The sequence below is a fragment of the Oncorhynchus gorbuscha genome, linkage group LG03 (genome assembly GCF_021184085.1).
Source record: "Oncorhynchus gorbuscha isolate QuinsamMale2020 ecotype Even-year linkage group LG03, OgorEven_v1.0, whole genome shotgun sequence".
Lineage (NCBI taxonomy): Eukaryota > Metazoa > Chordata > Actinopteri > Salmoniformes > Salmonidae > Oncorhynchus > Oncorhynchus gorbuscha.
The window spans coordinates 91447936-91473142 of NC_060175.1; the positions used below are offsets into that span (position 1 = coordinate 91447936).

General features: G+C 42.8%; 1 protein-coding gene across 6 annotated transcripts; it reads left to right on the forward strand.

Moving 5' to 3' along the window:
- The first annotated feature begins 10218 nt into the window (after window positions 1-10218).
- Window positions 10219-24449, forward strand: LOC124032199 (proteoglycan 4-like). 6 transcript variants are annotated; one of them, XM_046344410.1, is made up of 14 exons: window positions 10219-10377; window positions 10728-10792; window positions 11082-11163; window positions 12776-13194; window positions 14487-14666; window positions 17863-17922; window positions 18673-18702; window positions 18814-19095; window positions 19218-19295; window positions 20015-20056; window positions 21087-21128; window positions 21663-21797; window positions 22473-22679; window positions 22901-24449. In XM_046344410.1, the coding sequence occupies exons 2-14, from the start codon at window positions 10766-10768 to the stop codon at window positions 22952-22954; spliced, it is 1638 nt and encodes a 545-aa protein (XP_046200366.1). In that variant the 5' UTR covers window positions 10219-10377; window positions 10728-10765; the 3' UTR covers window positions 22955-24449. The 6 variants fall into 6 exon arrangements, with proteins under 6 accessions (XP_046200366.1, XP_046200368.1, XP_046200367.1 ...); XM_046344412.1 differs by lacking the exon at window positions 21087-21128; XM_046344411.1 differs by lacking the exon at window positions 20015-20056.
- The last annotated feature ends 758 nt before the right edge of the window (window positions 24450-25207 follow it).

A 25207-nucleotide genomic window follows, 5' to 3' on the forward strand; every position in this document is an offset into this window, starting at 1 on the left:
GCATGTCTCCAAGTGTCACGACTTCCTCCGGAGTTGGCTCCCCTGCCTGTTCGGGCGGTGCTCGTCGCTGTCCTACTAGCCGCCACCGATCCCTTTTTCGTTTGTCTGTTTGTTTTGTCTTTTTAGTTTCACCTGTGTTTCTGTTGTTTGGTTTAATGAGCTTCCCTATATTTAGTGGGTAGACCCGCCCTTGTTTTGTGCGGGATTGTCTTTATGTTACGTGTGTGCATTTTAGGTAGAGGTGGATTTATTTTCTTAACTTGGTACCTTGTGTTTTTTGGGTTGTCAACGTTGTATGTCCGCGCCCTGTATTGTTGGGCTTATCATTTTGTGTGCCGAAGTAAAGAGCACTTTTCCCCAGTCTGATTCCTTCATCCACCTAGTCCCGCGTGACAGAATCCCGCACCTCATATGGAACCAGCAGGAGCAGCCGCACCTCCTTTCCAATCGATGGAGGAAAGGATCCTCCATCATACCAGTGTTCTCCACAGGATTGGTTCTGCAATGGATCAAATTGATGGAGAGGATGGATCAATGGGAGAGGAGTGGCCTTCCCACCTCATCTCCAGCACCCACTCCTCCAGCACCTCCTGTTCCTGCTACCACATCCGGCTCCAGGGTTCTTCGGCTGGCGCTCCCATGGGAGTATGATGGAACGGCAGTTGGGTGTCAGGGTTTCCTCCTACAACTGGAACTTTACCTGGCGACCGTTCGTCCTACTCCTTCCGGAGAGGAGAGCGTGAGCGCCCTCGTCTTATGTCTGACTGGACGAGCCCTAGAGTGGGCTAACGCAGTGTGGAATGGTCCAGACTCGGCGAGGGATCATAACCCCGAGTTCACCCGTCGATTCCGAGCTGTATTTGACCACCCACCAGAGGGTCGTGCGGTGGGTGAACGTCTGTCCCACCTACGTCAGGAGACGAGGGGCGCGCAGGACTTTGCCCTGGAGTTCAGGACCTTGGCCGCAGGAGCAGGGTGGAACGACAGGGCCTTGATAGACCATTTCCGATGCAGCCTCAGGGAGGACGTCCGCAGGGAGGTAGCGTGTCGGGACACCACCCTCATTGACATGGCTATCCATCTCGACAACCTGCTGGCTGCCCGTGGGCGTTCGGAACAGGTCCTCTCGTTTCCACCTCCCAGCCCTCCTGATCATATCCCTATGGAGTTAGGAAGGGCGGCTTTGAGGGGGACCGGAGGAGGAGTGTCCACCTGCACCAGTTGTGGTCGGCGAGGACACACGGCCGACCGGTGCTGGAGGAACTCGTCTGGGAGTCGGGAGGGCAGACGGAGCACTACTCGATCACCCCAGGTGAGTCAGCACCAAACTCACCCAGAGCTTCCTGTCGGTCATATGTATGTGTTAACCTCTTTCCCTGGGTTTTCTCCCTCTCTACAGCATAAGGCGCTAGTCGATTCAGGCGCAGCTGGGAATTGCAAGGATCGGAGGCTCGCATTAAGGCTAGTGATTCCCCTTGTGTTGTTCGACCTACCTTTCCCCGTGCACTCCTTAGATCAGTGGTTCTTAACCTTGTTGGAGGTACTGAACCCCAACAGTTTCATATGCGCATTCACCGAACCCTTCTTAATTGAAAAAAAAATCAAATTCAAAACATAGGTATATATTTGACTGGTGCACAAAATGAACCGTGCATCAACATCACTGTGTTCAAAGAACAAAATCATCAAAACATTTTCACACAGATTATCATTTTCACACAAAAACAAAAACATAATAATGAATATTTACTGCAAATCAGTGTGACTTCTGCTGTTGCCTTTCAGAGACCAGTTCAGAAATGCGCGGCTTCACCTTGGCAAGTGCCACTCTCATGTCATTTTCGCAACAAAGTCTGTTCCTTTTCTTCGTTTTTATGTCCAGCATCCTCGAAAAGGATTGCTTGCAAAGATATGTTGTAACAAACGGTATGAAAATCTCCAGAGCTTTCTCAGCAATAACAGGGTACGTTACCATTTGTTGACACCAAAACGTTGAAAGCGTTGTTGTTCTGAAAAGTTGCTGTTGAACCTGGCTCTGCTGAATTTCAATGATTTCATCGAGGTATTCATCATTGACATCTGTTGTCTCAACACTAAATGTGAACGGCTGTCTCACCCATGCTGGATATGACTCTCTTGTAGGGAAGTATCCGTCGAGAGACTTTGCAAGCTCATCTAAGTGCATGGCAATTGCTTGCTTCCGTTCAGCGGGTACAGAAATGTCTCCGATTCCAGATACATCTTCGATCTTACTTACACAGTCGTCCAGCAGGGGAAAATTTGCGAAGTTATTGTTCTCTGTTCGTCGTTTCCATAACAGTAGCTTTTTTTGAAAAGCCTTCAGGTTTTCCTCAGCTTCGATGATGTTGACTCCACCGCCCTGCATCTTTTGATTGAGATGATTGAGAGCTGCGAAGATATCGGCCATGTACGCTAAAATGAGAATGAACTCATAATTTTTGAAGCAATCTGCATGACAATGTTGGTGCTCTTGCAAAAACAGGGCTAATTCCACACGCACGGCAAAAACACGATTCAGCACCTGTCCCCAGGATAACCACCTAACGTTAGAATGGTACAGAAGTACCTCGAATTCAGAGCCCATTTCTTTACACAGCTCACTGAAGATGCGATGCCGCAGAGCACTAGTTCGCACATAGTTCACGCATTCAACTACAATTTTTAATACTTCTGCCAGTTTTGGAGGCAAGGTTTTTGTTGCCAACGCATGCCTGTGCAGAATACAATGCGTAACAATGATGTGTGGTGCATTGGCTTTCACTAGCGCACCTAAAACAGTCTTTCTTCCCAGCATGACTGGAGCTCCGTCCGAACAAACTGCAGAAACCATATCCCACGAAAGATTGTTGTCTTTGAAGAAGTCATCCACAAGTTTCTTCACATCGGCTGCCTTGGTTGTTGTTGTAAGAGGCTTACAAAATAAAAATTCTTCCTTTATCACGTCGTCTTTCACATAGCGCACAAATACAGCAAGCTGGCTTAGATTGGAAACGTCTGTGGTCTCGTTGAGTTGAAGGCTGAATTTTGCCGGGCTTGAAATCAGATCTGCAACTACTTGAGCCAAGATGTCTTTGCTCATGTCCTCTATTCTGTCGCTGATGGTGTCATTTCAAAGAGGAATTTGGGATAACTTAACTTCAGCCTCTTTTCCCAGCATGATATTCGCCATCTTCAACACAGCTGGTTTTATGAGTGTTTCACCAATGGTGTGTGGTTTGCCCTGCTTTGCGATCAGGTAAGCAACTTCGTACGATGCTGTGAGGATCGGTTTGTTGATGGGTACAAAGCCGAGAACAGGCAGAGTAGCCTTTTCATCGAATCTGGCTCTCTTCAACTTGAATTCAGCGAGCGTTGTGTTCTTGTATTTTCCATCTCCATGCAGCTTAAGGAAGTGTTCTCTTAGTTTTGAAGGTGCTACACTAGAATAGCTCAACTTGGCATTGCAAATCATGCAGTTAGGACACTGACTCCCATCACGTTCGGTTATACATGTAAATCCATATTGTACATATTCGTCCGACCACTTTCTTTTTTTGCTCGACATAGTAAGTATGAAGGGATTAAAATATTAAGAAAGAAATCACAAGACGTACCATCACCACAGTCACAAACTGAGCGCACCAAATTCCCTGAAGCACAGATAGGCCAAGCGATGTAGCGTGATCACCTGCAGCCAATGATGGCCAAGCGGAGCGTGTCATCACGAATCATATGAATCGGATGTTTGTCTTGACCTCCGCCGAACCCCTGAGACCGACTCACCGAACCCCTGGGGTTCGATCGAACCCAGGTTAAGATCCACTGCCTTAGATAGCCGACCATTAGGATCAGGAGTGGTCAGGGAGGCTACGGTGCCGCTGGACATGATAATGCAGGGGAGTCATAAGGAGCAGATTAGTCTGTTCTTTATCGATTCACCTGCGTTTCCAGTGGTGTTGGGAATTCCCTGGCTAGCTCAGCACAACCCGGTGATTTCCTGGCGACAGGGGGCTCTTAAGGGGTGGTCAGAGGAGTGTTCAGGCAGGTGTATAGGAGTTGCCGTTGGTGCGACTACGGTGGAGAGTCCAGACCAGGTTTCCACCGTGCGCATTCCCTCTGAATATGCCGATTTGGCATATAAAAAGAAGGCGACCCAATTACCACCCCATCGTCAAGGGGACTGCGCGATAGACCTCCTGGAGAATGCTGCACTTCCTAGGAGTCACATGTATCCATTGTCCCAGGAGGAGACAGTAGCTATGGAGACATATGTTGCTGAATCACTGGGACAGGGGTACATTTGGCCCTCCGCATCACCCGTCTCCTCAAGCTTCTTTTTTGTGAAGAAGGAGGGAGGTCTGCGTCCGTGCATTGATTATCAAGGTCTAAATTCCATCACAGTGGAGTTTAGTTACCCACTACCTCTCATCACTACAGCGGTGGAATCATTTCACCTGGCGCGCTTCTTCACAAAACTTGACTTGAGGAGTGTGTATAATATGGTGCGTATCCGGGGATACGCTGGCCATCTGGCCATTATGAGTACAGCGTCATGCCATATGGGTTGAAAAATGCTCCCGCCGTCTTCCAATCCTTCGTAGATGAGATTCTCAGAGACCTGCTCGGGCAGGGAGTGGTAGTGTACATCGATGACATCTTGATCTATTCTGCCACACGCGCGGCGCATGTGTCTCTGGTGCTTAAGGTACTTGGGCGACTGCTGGAGCATGACCTGTATTGCAAGGCGGAGAAATGTGTGTTCTTCAAACAAACCGTTTCCTTCCTGGGTTATTGTATTTCCACCTCCGGGGTGGTGATGGAGGGTGACCGCGTTACATCTGTGTGAAATTGGCCGACTCCGACCACAGTGAAAGAGGTGCAGCGGTTTTTAGGGTTTGCCAATTACTACCGGAGGTTTATCCGGGGTTTTGGTCAGGTCGTTGCTCCCATTACCTCACTGCTGAAGGGAGGTGTTATGCACGCCTCTATGAAGAGGGAACGCAACACCCTGCTACAATTAAACTCTCCGTGAAGTGAAAAAGTTATGGACTGTAGGTGCGAGTAAGGATGACAACAGACAGAATGTGGTACCGTTTACAAGGACTTTATTCCTTCACACGGTAATATGGGGAAAAGGGGCTGGACGGAACCAAAGCAAAGAAAGTAAATCTCAAAGCCCCCCCTCTCCTATCTTAACTGCCTACCCACTACTTACCTAATTTAGCACCACCTGGTGCCCTAACCAAAATACAAGGGGGTGGTCCGCCCAGGTCTTACCTAGTGTGCCTAGACAGCGAATATGCTACGCGTATATGTATGCCCGCGGGCCTCTTGCCTAAGCACTCCCTAGGTGCCTTCCCCTTCCCCCCCTGGGAACAAATGAAACAGGAGAACAAATCATTTCTCAAACAAACTAAGAAACAAAGGACATCAAATAAGCTCTATCTGAGCAACAAACTCACAAAACATACCAACACTCAGCAATGAACTCCCAGCAAAATCAACCTCTATTCAAATCTCTCTAGCAAAAACTCTGCAATGACCTCCCAGCAAAACTCTAGCAAATCTACTTCCAGCAAAATTCTCCCTCCTGAACAGAACACTGGCTTTTATATAGCTTCTGAAGGAATGGGTAATTGGAGACAGCTGAGTCTTGACGAGGGGGCGGGGTCAGCTCTCCAATTAGCCATGGAGTCGACCAATCAGCTGCTTGAGGGATTTCAGGAAGCCATTTCCTGAAATAAACACATGCAAACATACAAACTACAACACATAAACTGGGGAACGTAACACCTCCGGGGTGGTGATGGAGGGTGACCGTGTTACAGCCGTGTGAAATTGGCCGACTCCGACCACAGTGAAAGAGGTGCAGCGGTTTTTAGGGTTTGCCAAATACTACCGGAGGTTTAACCGGGGTTTTGGTTAGGTGGCTGCTCCCATTACCTCACTGCTGAAGGGAGGACCGGTGCGCTTGCATTGGTCAGCAGAGACGGGCAGAGCTTTCAGTCGTCTGAAGGAACTGTTCACCAATGCACCCGTGTTGGCGCATCCGGACCCCTCTTTAGCGTTCATAGTGGAGGTGGACTCGTCCGAGGCGGGGGTCGGGGCCGTGCTGTCCCAGTGCTCGGGCATGCCATCTCAGCTCCGCCCTTGTGCCTTCTTTTCGAGGAAGCTCGGTCCGGCGGAGCGGAACTATGACGTGGGGGACCGGGAGATGTTAGCTGTAGTCAAGGCTCTGAAGGTGTGGAGATATTGGCTTGAGGGGGCGAAACACCCTTTTCTCATCTGGACTGACCATCGTAACCTCGAGTATATCCGGGCAGCGAGGAGACTAAATCCACGTCAAGCTAGATGGGTCATGTTTTTCACCCGGTTTCGGTTCACCATCTCGTACCGGCCAGGCTCCCAAAACACCAAAGCCGACGAGCTATCCCGCCTCTATGATACCGAGGAGCGGTCCGTTGAGCCAACTCCCATCATTCCACCTTCATGTCTCGTGGCACCGGAGGTATGGGAGGTGGACGGGGAGATAGAGAGGGCCTCACGGTTAGAGCTGGCCAGCGGGGGCTCAGTACGTGCCGAGGGGGGTCCGGGATAAGCTAATCCATTGGGCTCATACTCTCCCCTCCTCGGGTCATCCTGGCATCGAGAGGACAGTGCGGAGTCTTAGAGGGAGATACTGGTGGCCCATGTTGGCTAAGGACTGCTCAGAGCAATGCTCCTCGGCACTTGCCTATAGGGAAGTTACAGCCCCTCACCATTCCACAACGGCCGTGGACACACTTATCGGTGGACTTTCTTACCGACCTTCCCCCGTCCCAGGGAAGTACTACGATCCTGCTCGTTGTTGATCGGTTTTCTAAGTTCTGCCATCTCATCCCGTTGCCCGGTCTCCCTACGGCCCTGCAGACTGCGGAGGCCTTGTTTACCCATGTCTTCCAGCACTATGGGGTGCCCGAGGACATTGTTTCTGATCGGGGCCTCCAATTCATGTCCAGAGTTTGGAGGGCATTTATGGAGAGACTGGGGGTCTCGGTCAGCTTGACCTCGGGTTTTCACCCCGAGAGTAATGGGCAGGTGGAGCGCGTAAACCAGGATGTGGGCAGGTTTCTGTGGTCATATTGCCGGGACCGGCCTGGTGAGTGGGCAAGGTATGTCCCTTGGGCTGAGCTTGCTCAGAACCCCCTCCACCACTCCTCAACGAACATGTCCCCTTTTGAGTGTGTGTTGGGTTACCAGCCAGTTCTGGCCCCATGGCATCAGAGCCAGACAGAGGCTCCTGCTGTAGAGGAATGGGTACAGCGCTCCAATGACACCTGGAAAGCCGTCCAGGAATCGCTAAGGTTGGCGGGAGAACTGCAGAAGAGGAGCTCTGACCAGCACCGCAGTGAGGCCCCCGTGTTTGCACCGGGGAACAGGGTCTGGCTCTCCGCCTACCCTGTCGGAATCTTGGGCCGCTGTGTGTGGGGCAATTTAAAGTCCTGAGGAGAATAAACTAGGTGTGTTACAGGTTACAACTTCCTAGTTAATATTACCGTATTAACCCCTCGTTTCATGTGTCTCTCCTCAGGTCGGTGGTGGCTGGTCCCCTGCAGGAAGGTGAGGTGCCTGAGGTCCCTCCGCCCCCTCTGGACATCGAGGGGTCCCCGGCGTACACAGTACCTGGCATTCTGGACTCGAGATGCCGGGTGAGGGGCCTACAGTACCTCATGGACTGGGAGGGGTACAGTCCGGAGGAGAGATGCTGGGTTCCAGTGGGGGACATTTTGGATTCTTCTCTCCTGAGAGACTTCCACCGCCTCCACCCGGATCGCCCAGCGCCTCAACCTCCGGGTCGTCCTCGAGACCGGTGGCGGCGGGCTGCGGGAGCCGCGTATCAGGGGGGGGTACTGTCACGACTTCCGCCGAAGTTGGCTCCCCTGCCTGTTCGCGCGGTGCATTTTAGGTAGAGGTGGATTTATTTTCTTAACTTGGCACCCTGTATGTCCTTTCCCTGTATTATTGGGTTATCATTTTGTGTGCCGAAGTAAAGAGCACTTTGCCCCAGTGGAACTCTCTGTGTCTGATTCCTTCACCCACCTAGTGACACCAAGGAATTTAATGGAGGAAAGTCTGTCAATTGTTCATGAGACTCACTCACAGCTGAAAGAAAGTTGATCACAGGCTATTATTTCCTTAAAAATGGTACTATCAGCGTCTGAGGACAATATTAGTTATTTTTGTTTCGTTTCGGGATCCTTCTCCTACTTAATTCACAGTCCCGGACAGACAGAAAATGATTGGTCGCAGTAGTCATTAGTTAGTCATTATGAACTATAGCCTACAGCCAGACGTGCCTAGGCAGCTTGGCATCAATAATGAGTATAAACTGTTCAACTTCAACTTGATTGGGCCACTAAAACACAAACTAAACTAAACTGATACTGATATTAGTTTTGTCTTAAATGTGTAGTATTTCACTCAGTCTGGATCAATTGCTAATCCCTGGAGAAGCATCTCTGTTTTGATTGCCTGTTATCAACTTTCGGTTTGCTCTATGAAAGCAAAACAATTGACTTATTGTGGCAGGTCCATGGATGATGATCCACATTGATTAGATTATAGAACCCTTTTGTCTTGATTAACTCTTAGATGTTAAGTCCCTTTATGGGGGACTTTGAGCGGTTCAGGACCGGTTCTGACTGATATTTTGATCTACAAAGCGCTCTGTGAACAGCATAGGGTCCTGTGCCTTATAGTGCCAGAAAGTCCCATTGGTCTGCTCTCTGCTACCAATCTCTCATAGAGATGACTTGACGTGTCAGGTTTCAGACCCCACATTTGCATAGGGAGTGACGTGTCAAATTATCTGGCCTATCCAGACAAATCATTTATTTGCTCTTCCTCTGAGTGACATAGCCCAGTCTGGGAGACGGCTTATAAAAGGGGACAGTCTATCAAATCCAATAGTTGTGTTTTCATCTCACTGTGATATTCAGCTGGATTTAGATCTCTCAACATGAAAATATACTAAATCGTGTCATAGAATTGAAAGAAGACCACTTTCTCCTGGTCACTGATGGACGAAATCACTTTCTGCTTAAAGCGGATGTTATAACAAGTCTGCACAATTTTGAATAGCGTCTCTGCATTGCTCAGTGGACAGTTAGGAGAAAATTCTCAGTCTTCAGTTATATGACATAGTGCCAATATTGTACGGTTACTTAGTAGGATCGTATTAATTTTACAGTTATAAGGTGGAATCTTATAATAAGTTTCTTATAATTACATTTTTACTATATTTAGAAAGCATTTAAGTCATTTCAGGCCTTATTACTCAACTTTTGTTGTAATAGGAAAAACATCTTAAATGATTTTTCATATTGTCATAAAATTTGTACTATGTATTTGACCTTGTGTCCTCAAAGGTGAGTACACCTAAGAAATGAATAACTTTTCTTTGACCAGAAATGTGAGTTCCTGACCTTTCTTAAACTATGCATCATTACCAGTTATTGGCCATCTCATGAAAAGTAAATACATTTCGGTATGTCTATTTAGGTGGAAATCTACTGTTAGGATCATTATACATAATATTATGTGATGTCATTGATCTAAATTAATCCAGCTTTCAGGCCAAATAAAAAACTCTACATGACCATAGATGTATTTGGTGATATGCTGTCAATTACATTTTAGTTCATTTTAAACTTTTGTTCATGATCATATTGGCCATGAAGTATTTTTTTCTTCTGTCATATTAAGTCATTTAATCCGGTAGTATAAATAAAACACTGTAAAATAAAGCTGTTTTTAAGCTGTATAACAACTTAATATCAAAGTATGTAGTCAGCATCATGTGTCAGGTATTTGGATTACTAGTAACCCACTAAGCAAATAAGCAATGCTTCCAATGGTTCCACATATCCTACATTCACATCCTGTTTCAATCCCAACCACACCTTAGGCATCATGAGTTTACCTCTCGCTGCAGTTTCTCATGGGCTCTTTGAGAAATACAGTATTGTCATCTAAAACTGTCTGATAAAGCAAAGCGTGTCGTCATGTTCTTATTTGAACATCTTTAGAGAGAATTCAAGAGATTAGCATGAGTACATCAGAGATGCTCTGACAGTTGACAGAGTATTTTAGCTGTGGTTGTGTGTTTGGTATTCAAATAGATCCCTTTTTGATGAGTAAGCGATAGCCCCACCCCTTTAAGAGAAGGGCTAAACTCCTATGTGCATATTCTTAGTTGAGCAGGTTGCAAAGCAGCAAGTTGATCTCTAACTTGCTCCCACTAATAGCTGGAATACTACAGACAGATTGTAAACACACAACTTTCACAGCAGGGGTGTGCTATTGCTGCTTTTACTCTGCCATAGGAGTTGGCACAAGGTGAGACATAGCCTCAAATACTTTTAGCTTTGAAATGCCATTGGTTTAGTGTAGTCCATTCCTTCTCTATAGTTGTTTTTTAAAAAGTTGTATCTATTAGCTTTGCTTCAAATGATATTCATTTATATAAGATGAGTATCCTATTTTAATGATATTTATAATCATTGCATTTGAATTCATCTAACTTTGTTGTTGTATTTGGAGACTATAGTATTGTGATACAAGAATGAAGTATCTCATTCACAGCATTGATGTTACGAACACACACACACACACGCACGCACGCACGCACGCACGCACGCACGCACGCACGCACGCACGCACACACACACACACACACACACACACAGATAAACAGTTTCTTCTGCAGGTTTCAACTGCGATCAAGATGGGCAATGAGCATTCTAAAAACAAGGTATGTTTGATAATAGCCTTCTTTGACAACATGCATGTTTTACTTTGAATGTTGGAATACAGGGGAAAGAAGGCTGGTTGTGGCATTTTACACCCAATGGAAGTGTTTGCTGTCTAATAATAGTAGTTTCAAGGTTCAAATTACAGGCAGTAATATATTAGAGATATTACGTGTGCACATGCATCTAATACTAATTGATGGTCCGTACAAAATGGAGTAACGATGAAAGTGATATGATGAAAACAATGATGACAAGAGAAGCTCATGTCAACCATCTTTCTTCTCATAGGCTGAGCAGGCTCCAGAAAAGCCCCTGCATGGAGGATTGAATGGCCATGCTGTAAGCATCTCATCCAATGGCCTGGAGAATGGTGTGTCTATGAGTGATTTGATAGCCATTTATCCTGTTGTCACCTGATTGTTACCCCATGATCAATAAGGCCCAAACTGTGGGCCCAACTGATTGCAACACCTCTGTCTATGATGTCTATCATGGTAACCAAGTTATTTATGTACTACTCCAATGGGATGACATGACACTAACACTATCCCTTGTAATCAATATTGAATTGCTGGATTAGTCTGGATCAATATCCAAGTCTCTCATAATTCTCTGTAAATACAGCCGTCTGTCAGTGCTCTTGGGCGGTGTTCAATGTTAACTATAGGCGTAGCCTTCAACATAGAGGATGAACAGATGTTTGATCAGTCCTTGTGTATATTGTCTCACTGGATCAACAGTTTTGTACAAGGATTTGCAGGCCAAGTACATATGTATTTTCTTTAAGGGCGATAATATTGATATTGGTCATCTATTCACTAGCTAGTGAGCAGCTAAAGCCACTGTTTCCAGACTGTGTTTGTTTCACAGACTAGCCTGTGTGTCCCCAGTAGCACATTAGTTTTACATACAGCACAAGGAAAGGTTTGGCTTGCATTTAGCATAGGGTAATGAGCCTAGCACTGCATTGATTAGTCATAGAGGTAGTATCGTTAGGAAACTCCTTTGGTAAAGTTGCATGCCATTTCCTACACCCTCCCATGTTCTACTGAATTACATGTTGGGAACTAAGATAAAATAAGATAAAACTAAGATGAATAAAACTAAGATTAATAATATGTATCCTCTTAGATGTAAATTTAAACTTAATTTAACTATGCAAGTCAGTTAATAAGAAAAAGCTAACCCGGACGACGCTGGGCCAATTGTGCGCCGCCCTATGGGACTCCCAATCACAACCAGTGTGGTTCTGGTACCGGTTCCGATCGACATTTTTCCTTTATAAATCCATCCATGGACATAGTGGATCGAAATGGCTTTCATTGAGCGATTGCCCTGGCTCCCACCGAAACAGTAGTATTTCTTTCCGTGCATATGTGACGTAGGATATGAAATTTGAAACCCCGTGAAGCTGGGATTTGCCTCCTACCATTTCATTCGCACTTCCAACTGTCCATCAACTCCTGGCTGAAACCTACATCAAAGCACATAAATATGCACATTTTCTCGAACATTAAACATACAGATTTGTATTTTTCCAGTTAGTTATAAGGAATGTGAATTTTTATAGTTAGTTATTTTATCATTTGATTATGCTATATTTAGAAAGCATATAAGTAATTTCAATCATTATTCATACAGTTTTGTTGATATAAATATTTCATATTTTTCATATTTTTTTCATATTTGTACTGTGTACTTGAGCAATTTATTAAAATAAATACCAGAAAGCTGGGATGTTAACCTTTCTTTCAGTATGCAGCATTACTAGTTATTGTTTATGGCCCTCATGATAAATAATTACTTTTGGGGATTACATAGATTACGTTTTCAATTATGTTTAGGTACATTTAATTGGCTAATTTCCATTACCGGACATAAAAAAGATAATAGTCAGGTATTACATGATGCTTGTGTACGAAGGATGAATCATATCAAATAACTTTCTTTGTCACACCAACTAACTGACTTATATCTTGCAGTTATCAGTGAAGCAGCTGTGGAGCAGAACAGTATGCCTCCCTCACTGCCTCCCTCTGAAGAGTCAGGTATAGTGGAGGCAGATGGCAGTGGTCTTGGGCCTGTGGTGGTGGAACAGAAGTCTGCCATCAAGGAGGTTCCAGAAGTGGAACCAGAGACACAGAATGCTAAGACTCAAAACACACCGGAACCAGAACTGGAACCAGCCACCCAAGAGAAGGAGGAGCCCAAGAACAGTACGAAAGAAAAAGTGAACATCTTTGAAAATCTGTTCAAGAAGAAAGCTAAGGCTCAACCCACCCCCGACCCGGATCCAGCCCTGGAAAAGGAGGAGCCCATAAAGGACAAGATTGTGGAGGAGATTGAAAGTTCTGCAGAAGATCAGAAAGTCCCTGTGGCTGTGACCAATGGGATCCAAGCTGTAAGTAATCTAATCAGTGATCCCTTCAAATTGGGTTGGCATTAGTTCCATTTCAGTTTCACTCAGTGTACTGATAATTAATTCATGATCATCAGCTCCTAACTTGAGATTGTTACATTTCAAAATCGAAATGATTTTGGTTATTCCAATGTAGTTAACTACGCATATAGCCACTGTAATGTGAGGTGTACTGTGAATTGGTAACATTTATTTACAGTAATATTGCATCTGTTGAGACAAAAATTCACAGATCATTATTCACTCTCCAGTGTATAACAAAGCCTATTACAGATCTAACAAACATCCCTGTTGATTATTATTATAAATGAGACAAACGAAGGCATAATTTCCTTGCAATCATCCATTGAACTGGATTTGAAAATATTGATGGCTGCACATTTGTTTCCAATGCAACTTCCATTACTGTCTGATTTTCGCCACTGAAACCACTGAAGAGCAGCCAGAAACCACTGAAGCTCACCCAGGAACCACCGAAGAGCAACCTACGGACAAGAGTGTCAGCCCACCTGAAGAAGAGCCTATGGAGGATAGTGTCAGCCCACATGAAAAAGAGACAACAGAACTGGCCATTGGTGAAGAAGTCACAGAGGATAAAACTTTAGAGGAGTGCACTGCACCTGAAGAAGAGCTGGAAGACATTGCAAGTGTTAGCGAAGATACAGCTGCTGTAGAGTCAGCAATGGCTGAAAAACTTGCATCTAGCCCCATAAGAACTGTACAGTCTAAAGTGAAGAGTGTCAGCCAACCTTAACAAGAGCCTGAGAGTGTAAGCCCACCTGAAATGGCTGAAGAACTAGAAGAGATGAAAGAACTTCTTGAAGATGTAACTTCTTTAGAGTCAGAAGAACCTAAATCCAGCCCACCCAAAGAAGAAAGATGCCACTATCCTTTCTTGGTGTTGCAGAATGATATTACTCTAAGTCATATTACCTTAAGGAATATTCAAATAAAATTTAAAATTGTAAGATAAGAATGGGGGATTTTCTTACAAAATCAACACAACCCAAAACAAAACATGATATTTGAGTTTGCTGACATTTTTCAGAGCAAAAGAGACAGAAGTCTCCAACATTGCTGAATAACAATGAGTGTGGGTGGAAACAAGCATTAATAAAAGGATGATTGTTGATGGTGCCCCGAGTAGGCAGAGGCATGGTTGGAATTGTGCTTCAATCTCAATGCTGCGTCTAACAGACTCCTTGCTAAGCGTATCAGCTTCACTGATAAAACACTCACATTTCTGAGGGCTCATTCTTTGCCGTTGTCTATAGGAGCCACTTGCTGAGGTAAAGGAGGATACAGAGACTTCAAAGGAGCATCCCAACCCTAGTCCAGAGGCAGAGGAGGTCAAAAGCCCCAACATTGCAGAGGAAAGCAGTCACATTCAGGAAAACCAAGAGGGAGAGAGTCAAACAGAAGAGAATCCAGTTATGAACTTCTTCAAAACACTAGTAAGTTGATTTTATTTGTATTGTTTAAAGAGTTGTTTTAACAGTAAGGTCCATAAGTGAATAGATATGCACAAAATATTTGCTCTATTTGCCTAATGTTTGTTTTAAAATATGTTTAAAAGTGACACTACTTCCTACATCTGTAAACTTATTTTGAGAAAAAATTATTTCAAGCCTTTGTAAAAGTCCAACTGTGAAACCACTACAAACACTATTGAAGAACCATCATTTATTTGGTATGGAAAAGAAAGTTTGCCATGCTGTCATAATTCCAAATATGCCTCTGAATAGCAAAACATTTAGCCTAATGCTTGATTATGGTATGGTAATCCTAATCTTCTGTTGTGAAGTAGGGACCACAGATAATTAAATGAGAAAACAGTGTTCCATCAGTGATGTCATTGTATTTTAAGACTGTATAGTGCTGTCAGTGATCATTGTGTGTGAAAATATGTGTAGAGGCGTCTCTGAGAAAGAGTGACCACGTCTTGAAGGAATGATTACACAGGCAGCTATTGTCATTTCTCTTCATCATGCCTTCTTTTGGAATCATGCCTCCATAAAGAGTTAACATAACCCCAGCCCCATGTTAATCAAATCCTTTGAACATGCGGGAATGTGGTGGTCTGTTGTTCAGCCTATAGTGTGAGCTCACAAGGGAGGCCTGTGCCATTGGAAGTTGAGATGCATGAAAATATAGTGAGGGAAGGCGTACGCCATCCCCAGAGCACAATGGCCATCCCAGTGAGAGAGCATGTACTGTATGTGCTTTGCCAAGGACCTCTTTGTGTGCCATCAGTTAGACAACCGTAGATGTCAATGGCTACAGTGCCTTCTAAAAGTATTCATACCCCTTGTCTGATTCCACATGTTGTTGTTACAGCCTGAATTCAAAATGGATTAAATAGATTTTTGTGTTTCTTCTCACCCATCTACACACAATAGCCTATATTGACAAAGTGAAAACATGTTTTTAGAAATGTTTCCAAATGTATTGCAAATGAAATACAGAAATATCTTATTTACATAAGTATTCGCAACCCTGGGTTAATACATGTTAGAATCACCTTTGCTAGTGATTAAAGCTGTTAGTCTTTCTGGGTAAGTCTCTAAGAGCTTTGCACACCTGGATTGTACAATATTTGGCCATTATTCTTTGCAAAATTCTTCAAGCTCTGTCAAATTGCTAGACAACCATTTTTAAGTCTTGACATAGATTTTCAAGCAGATTTAAGTCAAAACTGTCCACTCAGGAACATTCACTTTCTTCTTGCTAAGCAACTTCAGTGTAGATTTGGCCTTGTGTTTTAGGTTATTGTCCTGCTGAAAGGAGAATTAATCTCCCTGTGTCTGGTGGACAGCTGACTGAACCATGATTTCGTCTAGGATTTTGCCTGTGCTTAGCTCCATTCCATTTTTTATCTTGAAAAACTCCCCAGTCCTTAACGATTACACGCACACCCATAAGATGATGCATCCACCAATGCTTGAAAATATGGAGTGTGGTACTCAGTAGTGTGTTGTATTGGATTTTCCCTAAACTTAACACTTTGTATTCAGGACAAAAAAGTTAATTTCTTTGCCACATTTTTTGCAGTATTACTTTAGTGCCTTGTAGAAAACAGGATGCGTGTTTTGGAATATTTTTCTTCTCTACAGGCTTCCTTCTTTTCACTCTGTCAGTTAGGTTAGTATTGTGGAGTAACTACAATGTTGTTGATCCATCCTCAGTTTTTTCCAGTCACAGCCATTCAACTCTGTAACTGTTTTAAAGTTACCATTGGCCTCATGGTGAAATCCCTGAGTGGTTTCCTCTTCTCTGGTAACCGAGTTAGGAAAGACGCCTGTATCTTTGTTGTGACTGGGTGTATGGATACACCATCTGAAGTGTAACTAATAACTTCACCATGCTCAAAGGGATATTCAATTCAATATTCAATTCAATTCAAGTCTGTTTTTTACCCATCTACCAATAGGTGCCCTTCTTTGCGAGGCATAGGAAAATCTCCCTGGTCTTTGTGGTTGAATCTGTGTTTGAAATTCACTGCTCAACTGAGGGACCTTACAGAAAATTGTATGTGTGGGGTACAAAGATGAGGTAGTCATTAAAAAATCATGTTAAACACTAGTATTGCACAAAGAGTTAGTCCATGCAACTTATGTGACTTGTGAAGTACATTTTTACTCCTGAAATGATTTAGGCTTGCCATAACAAAGTGGCTGAATACTTATTGACTCAAGACATTTCAGCTTTTCATTTTTAATTAATCGAGATGTGTAGAAACATAATTTCACTGAGACATTATGGGGTATTGTGTATAAGCCAGTGACAAAGAAATCTCAATGTAATCCATTTTAAAGGCTCTAACACAACAAAATGTGGGAAAAGGCCAGGGGTGTGAATACCATTTGAAGGCATTGCATATGACAAACTGAAAGACATCTGTCCTATGAAAATAGTAATTTCACTGTTCCCTGTGACTGTAACTCTCTTAAAATACTTTGATATTGCTGTTATCTACTGTAGGTATTACATTTCATTTGAAATATTTTTATGAAACATCACGATACACTTAAATGCTAGATTTGTTTTATAGGAAACAAAAAGTAGCTAACAATTTTGCCTGCCATCCAAGATTGTACACAGACACTCAATAAACACTGAGTATACAAAACATTAAGAACTTCTCTTTCCATGACACAGACTGACCAGGTGAATCCAGGTGAAAGCTATGATCCCTTATTGATGTCACTTGTTAAATCCACTTCAATTAGTGTACATAAAGGGAAGGAGACAAGTTAAATAAGGATTTATAAGCCTTTAGACAATTGAGACATGGATTGTGTATGTGTGCTATACAGAGGGTGAATGGTCAAGACAAAATATGGAAGGGCCTTTGAACTCGATATGGTAGGAGGTACCAGGAGCACTGGTTTGTGTCAAGAGCTGCAACGCTGCTGGGTTTTTCATGCTCAACAGTTTCCTGTGTGTATCAAGAATGGTCCACCACCCAAAGGACATCCAACCAACTTGGCACAACTGTGGGAGAGGAGGTATTTGTTATTTTATTAGGATCCCCATTAGCTGTTGCAAAAGCAGCAGTTACTCTAAGGAGGGGGTTGGGGGGTTCAACTCAATATTAGGAAGCTGTTCCTAATGTTTGGTATACTCAGTATATATCTGTGTGTTACCTAGGTGACTCCCACAAAAAAAAACAAGCAAGAAACAGCCACCCCTGCTGTTGCAAATGACCAGGTAAGCATGTACTTTTATTTGAAACATAATACATTATCCAAAAACACTAAATCCAATTATTCAATACAGATACAGTTATGCACAGAGTTTATTTAGCATACTGTATAGTCTACATGTAATGCTATGCAATTATGTGCCTTTGGTAAAGTCATCTAAAAAAAATAATGAAAGCTTTTCATGACGCAGCCTTACTTTACCTTACTGCTTACACCAACAAAGGTGAACAAGTAACAAGTGAAAGACATCTCACTCTTACCACTTATCACCTTCATCCCATTGGTAACATAAGGCCTCATTCAACATTGCGGCTGTTAGCATTTACACTTGAATTCTATTCTGTTCCAGTAGCAACATATTAATCTACATTGAGAGACTTTTGGATGACTGTGATTGTGACTGTTATTGAATTCCTCAGGATTTTTAAAAAATGAATTCAATCATTCAAAATTAATACATTTAATCCCAATTAAGTTAAACAAGTCAATGATTCTTGAATCTAAAACAAGTAGTTAGTAGTGTCAGTAGTCGTAATTGGCATCCATCTTCTGCTGAAGACCAAACGCAGCTGAGAAGACCTGTGCAGGTCAAGGGGCACCTTCCTCAGCTGTGAAGCCTGTTGCAAAAGATGCCACTGCATGTCTTCTAAGCAAGCTATTTAGAAAGAAGATATGTGATCTCTTCACAGAACCAGAATGGTGATCTCCTTTTTACCAGCACTAACTATTGTTTGTTGTTACCAAACATTCACAGAAAGAGGCCCAACCAACAACAACAACTACTGTAAGTACTAACTAAATAAATAAACATAAATAAATCATGTTTTGTGAGCTATTAACCTCGATGTCGGTGATCAACTATTCCTATTTTCCATTGTGTGTCTCTCTCGAATAGGCTGCACAACTAGTGGATGCTCCAGCAACAGCCAATGGAGGAATGTCAATCCCACCAGCCCCAGCCCCAGCCCTAGCCCCAGCCCCAGCCCCAGCCCCAGCCCCAGCCCCAGCCCCAGCCCCAGCCCCAGCCCCAGGCTCATGTAAGATGGAGGTTAAAGCAGAACTAGCTGCCCAATCTGTGACCAATACACCAAACGAAGAACCAAAGGGTGCTGCCAAAGAACCAGAGGCCGCCAAGCCGAAATCTGACCGCCCGTTCAGCAGACTTTTCAGCAGAAAGGTAATCCAACTCCTGTAGAACAAGGCACTTAGAAGCATTCTTTGGCAGCAGATAATATTTTGTAAAAGAGAACATAAAACATAAATGTGTGTCAGATTGTAACAGTTTGATGTGAATTTGAGGCACTGATAGGCCTCAAGTCTAAAATCAAGGTTAAGTCAACAAGTGGAGCCAGAGCCCCTGCCAAGCCTGCTGCAGCGGTATGACAATACAACATTCAGCCATTTTGAAACTAACAGAGTTAAGCTCAATGTGACATCCTTCATTTAATTTAACTGTATTCAAATCATTGCATCTTGTGGGTACAAGATCTACTAGCTACATCATACAGTCTGCTGCCCTTTCTCTTGTGCAGAGCATCAATACAGATATCAAACAAAATAGTCTCTCACAGCAGTCCCTCAGAGCATTCCTGTAAATGTAAATCTATCCCGATACTTCAGTGACACATTGTGACATTCCATAGAGGTTTATTGCTTATGTTTTTCTCAAAGTGGAATCAACACACTTTAGATAGTGCTGCATTTAGCTGGACTGGTGGCATGACTTGTGGAGAATGGGCTGAGGTCTGCATCTATTCATTCATCATTTGTGAACATAAATAGCATAACAGCATCCCAAACAACATCAGAAATCCAACAAAATCTAATTCAGTCATTTTAACCCAAAGAAACAGCAGACCAAGTATTAATTTCATACAGAAACTGAATTACATTTTCATTCGGACTGTATGTGTTCATACAGAAACTGAATTAGATTTTCATTCTGACTGTATGTGTGCATGTGCGACTTTGTGTCTTTATTTGTGTGGTGAACTGTGCTTCTACACACCTATCCGTGCCTTGCCATGCAGCCCATAAAGTAGAAGGTCTAGTTATATGGCACATGTTCAGATTAACATCGTTCTGCTCTCCTGTAGACAGTGGAACCAGTGGAACCACAGCCGGTTGTGGAAGTACAGGTAAAAGGAGAGAACTCTTGGCATACTCCATCCTCACGTGCCATCTATGTCTCTTTCTGTTGGGTTGCATGGTGAAAATGGGTGTTCACGCTATCAGTTACAGAGGAGGCTGGTGGGAGGAGCTAAAAGATGACAGGCTTATTGTAATGCCTGGAATGGAATAAATGGAATGGAGTAAAATACATTGTCTCCATGTGTTTGTGTTTGGTACCATTCCAGTGACTCCATTCCATCCATTACAATGAACACATCCTCCTATAGCTCCTCTCACCAGCTTGAATTTGAGGTACTGATAGGCCTCAAGTCTAAAATCAAGGTTAAGTCAACAAGTGGAGCCAGAGCCCCTGCCAAGCCTGCTGCAGCGGTATGACAATACAACATTCAGCCATTTTGAAACTAACAGAGTTAAGCTCAATGTGACATCCTTCATTTAATTTAACTGTATTCAAATCATTGCATCTTGTGGATACAAGATCTACTAGCTACATCATACAGACTGCTGCCCTTTCTCTTGAGCAGAGCATCAATACAGACATCAAACAAAATAGTCTCTCAGAGCAGTCCCTCAGAGCATTCCTGTAAATGTAAATCTATCCCGATACTTCAGTGACATATTGTGACATTCCATAGAGTTTTATTGCTTATGTTTTTCTCAAAGTGGAATCAACACACTTTAGATAGTGCTGCATTTAGCTGGACTGATAGCATGACTTGTGGAGAATGGGCTGAGGTCTGCATCTATTCATTCATCATCTGTGACCATAAATAGCATAACAGCATCCCAAACAACATCAGAAATCCAACTAAATCTAATTCAGTCATTTTAACCTATTATCATTCTGACTGTATGTATTCATACAGAAACTGAATTAGATTTTCATTCTGACTGTATATGTGCGACTTTGTGCCTTTATTTGTGTGGTGAACTGTGCTTCTACACACCTATCAGTGCTTTGCCATACAGACCATACAGTAGAAGGTCTAGTTATATGGCACATGTTCAGATTAACATCGTTCTGCTCTCCTGTAGACAGTGGAACCAGTGGAGCCACAACCGGTTGTGGAAGTACAGGTAAAAGGAGAGAACTCTTGGCATACTCCATGCTCACGTGCCATCTTTGTCTCTTTCTGTTGGGTTGCATGGTGAAAATGGGTGTTCACGCTATCAGTTACAGAGGAGGCTGGTGGGAGGAGCTATAAGATGACAGGCTTATTGTAATGCCTGGAATGTAATCAATGGAATGGAGTAAAACATGTTGTTTGCATGTGTTTGTGTTTGGTACCATTCCAGGGACTCCATTCCATCAATTACAATGAGCACATCCTCATATAGCTTCTCTCACCAGCTTCCTCTGATCAGTTACAAGTTGTTTCATTCATCTCAGCAATAAAGTGGCCCTAAGGGGCAAATCACATAATATCTATTTTACAGTACCAGTTTTGGTACCTGAGTAGAGATTTTTATCACCCTCTTATCTTTTTCTTATCTGTTTTAGTGGGTTATTTTCTGGTTCTTCCAGGTGGTGGACTCTTGTGGGCTCTTACACCTTCCTTAATCCTGACAATGGTTTATAATTAAGTTTTCTCTTTTACTGTTTCGGTAAAGAATGTAGACTTCTCAAAGACGGCCACTCTGGAGGCCTCTGCCACACTAGAACCACCACCTGCACCGGAGGAAGAGAAGACACCTGTTGCCTCCAAAGCCTCTCCTTTCACTTCCTTTTCTTTTTTCAAGACAAAGGTAAGGCAGACGTTTTACTCACATCTCACTTTGGTTCTCAACGGGAACTACTCATGAAATGTAATTTTGGAAATACAAGAAAATGTGTACATGTGATAAACAATAACAGAATGGTGTGATAATTTGAGGACCTGCTACACCAAATGGCCTCAAAAGCCCAGACAGCTTCAACAAGTGGAGTCCGACAACTCAAGAAACCTTTCAAAGGGCTGAATGACAATACTTGCCAGCCAGTGTGACATTAACGAGTGATCTCACTGTGTTCAGCTTATGCTATGCTGGTACTACCATGTTGAAGTATCCTGCACAAATAATGAAATATCCTCCATAAATAATGAACATTATTTGGTACAGCAATTGATATGTTGCATACACATGATAGCGAAAACAGCTGGTAGTGATACTTTCTAATTTCTCATCATGTTATGATATTTACCAGCCAGAGCAATGCTCCCATTTATGTAGTCATTCCATTATGCAGCCACTATTTAATTGCATCAGTTGTGCTCTTGTATTGTGCTAGTCAGTGTGATAATGTGTGTGCTCAGCTTTTTTAACTGGTGAGAGCAAGGAGGCAACATCATATTGGAACCCCAATGGCTTTAAGAGGAACATTAAATGACCCAAATTACACTTTGAAATTGATCTCTTGATTATTTGTCATAATTCAATTAGGCAGCTGTGCCAAAAAAGGAAGTCCCTGCCCCAGCTGCAGTAGCGGTAGCTGAACCAAGTGTAGCCAAGGACGAACCAAAGGTCCCAGAGGATCCTGCTATGGACAGCAAGCCCGTGTCAGAGCCCTCCGAGGTTATGGAGAATTCCCCCGTCCTCCCTAAGAGACTTGAGAAGAGGAACTCCATCCACTTGTTCTTCAAAAACCTGGTAGGCTGAATTTGCAATCCCTCTTAGTCAAATTTGCAACCACTAGATGGCCTCGGCAACTAAGGTCTAAGGTCTCCCTATGACTATGAACTATACTTCACTATGAAATGTCATTGAAAGATATTGCTTTGGGCAAAGTAATGTGAGGGAAGCAAATGTAGGTTCTTACATGCAGTTGGAGCTGTGTTGATAAGCGAAATGACACTTCCCTTTCCTTGCAGGGCAAACGCCAGTCAGATGCAGGAGTACAAACAGAACCAGAGAAGACCAAATAAAACGGAAACACCTTTTCAAACTTCACATGCCATGTCTGGAAATGAACTTTTGATTTGTTAGATGCATTAGGGTTCTGATCACACTATTGAAGGGTATGATGGTAAGAGCAAGTGGTTTGAGGGAGAGAGGTGGACTGTGGACTGGTCTGTTCTAGTCTAATCTGTGTGGACGATTTCAGAGAATTGTTCTTTGTGGAGGAGGTAAATATATTTTCTGGTTTTATTGATAGGTAGAGAAAAGTGGTTTTGTAACATACTGCGAGCAAAATCCATTTTCTATACAGTATGTACCCTTCTTTTAACATACATGTCAAACTCATTCCAAGGAGGGCTGAGTGTCAGCGGGGTTTTGTTCCTCCCTTGATTGATTGATTAATTAAGGTCACTAATTAGTAAAGAACTCTCCTTACCTGGTTGTCTAAGGTCTTAAAAACGAAACACCCGCAGACACTAAGCCCTTCATGGAATGAGTTTGACACCCCTGCTTTAACATATTAACGTGTAAGGATCTAATGCAAATATTACGTTGAGCATATTTTTTTCCCTCTTCATATGCACATTTTACTAGTCTGAAATTAACTTGTGGAGTGCATACAATGGTTTCAGATACATTCATAGGATGTCTTGCAGAAGAGATGCATAAAGGTTAGCTTGGGATAGAGAGATGGTAATGGAATATACTCCTAATGTAATGGAGGAGTTGGTGAAATGGTGGATATTCCTGCCAATATGTTTTTATTCAGGCTAGACACATGCAATTTACAATGTAGGCTTTAAACTTTGCAAGAACTGTACACGGATGCAAATATATGCCAAACACTAAATTACAATATATGATTATAATCATACACAGGGGGACCTCACAATCATTACTTTTTTGGGGAACTACACAGATCATACGGTAGTCTATATAGCTAACTGCACAGTCATGAATCATATTAACGTTTCACTGAAGTATAAAGGTTTGTTCTAATTTGAGTGCACTGCTTTACATGTGTGTGCCTGTTTGAATGCAGATGTTATAATCTTGGGTATCTTGTCTGTTAATTTCTGCACCTATAATTTGATAAACTGGATCTGGAAGTAGAATATTTATTGTGACAATTTCAGAATCATAAAAACCTGCAATGGGGTATATGGGGGGGGGGGGGGTTCTACTGAGCTAACATGGATTTTTTTTTAAAGATCATATCATGGATCCTTTAGCTATTTAATTTTTCATTTAGGTAAAATATTGAATTTGGCCTTTTAATGGTACAACCTATAGAAATGCATTGAATAACACACTCATAAATTGTCTGTCCTGCATCTAGGAGAAGTAATAAAGTTCAGGATTTACACATATTTAACCCATTTTTTGGGGTGTCACAAAACTACTTCTATATTTGTTTTTATTATGTTAATTAGATTGACGCACGGGTGCATTGATCAACTTTAGGGGGTATTTAAAGCTCTTTTTTTCTGTAACTGTTAAGAGAATAAATGTATACAATTATTTGTTTTCTTGTTTTCTATCTCACAATTTAGGCCAAAAGCTATCAGTATAGGGAAATATGAAAACATATTTAGAGTGAAATTAAATGTCCCTGTAATATATTGATTTAATGTTATCAAGCAGGACTATCAAGTGCTGCAATACCTGAAAAAGACATGACCCAACAAGTTTATCAACACATCTTGTATTCCCGAAGTAGGGAGCCAAGCTGTCTCAGCTATGTTAGAAGACCACACCTTGTTAAATACAAACACTAAACAGCACCCTTGCTAATTACCCAAGCAACCTGGTCAGGCATTCATGTTAGATGAGAAGAAAGGAGAGCCTTAAATAGTATGAAAAATCCACACAAGCAAATGATTTTACCAGCTGATCTGAGGGATTGTAAGCTTGCCTGTGATAAAGGAGTGACTCTAATCTTTTTATAGTATCCTAATATTAATTTGTGTGGTGATTCATAGCAGAGTTTGCATCATGGAGTCCTCTGTCTGTGGAGGAATGTGTTTTCGATGGCTGCGTCTGAGATCATACACCTTTAAGTGATGAGTCAATGTTCCTGAAGTAGTAACTCATACTGCTCCTTAGTTAACTGAAGCACTGTTATACTTGCATTGCCCCCTGTAAATCACTGTGATCAGTTCAAATTGTGCATCAAAGTATTTTCCCAAGAAGTGGCCGGGAAAAAGACAGGAAAGAAGGGAGCGATGCTACGGGTATGGTAGTTACAGAGGGTTATTTGGTCCATTGTCTGTTCTTTT

Bases quoted from the DNA above. Each gene is read 5' to 3' on its own strand.
- LOC124032199 (XM_046344410.1), top strand. From the start codon at position 10,766: ATGGGCAATGAGCATTCTAAAAACAAG. The intron at 14,667-17,862 runs GTAAGTTGATTT...TGTGTTACCTAG, and splicing joins TGAACTTCTTCAAAACACTA to GTGACTCCCACAAAAAAAAA. The intron at 20,057-21,086 runs GTAAAAGGAGAG...GCTCTCCTGTAG, and splicing joins AGCCGGTTGTGGAAGTACAG to ACAGTGGAACCAGTGGAGCC.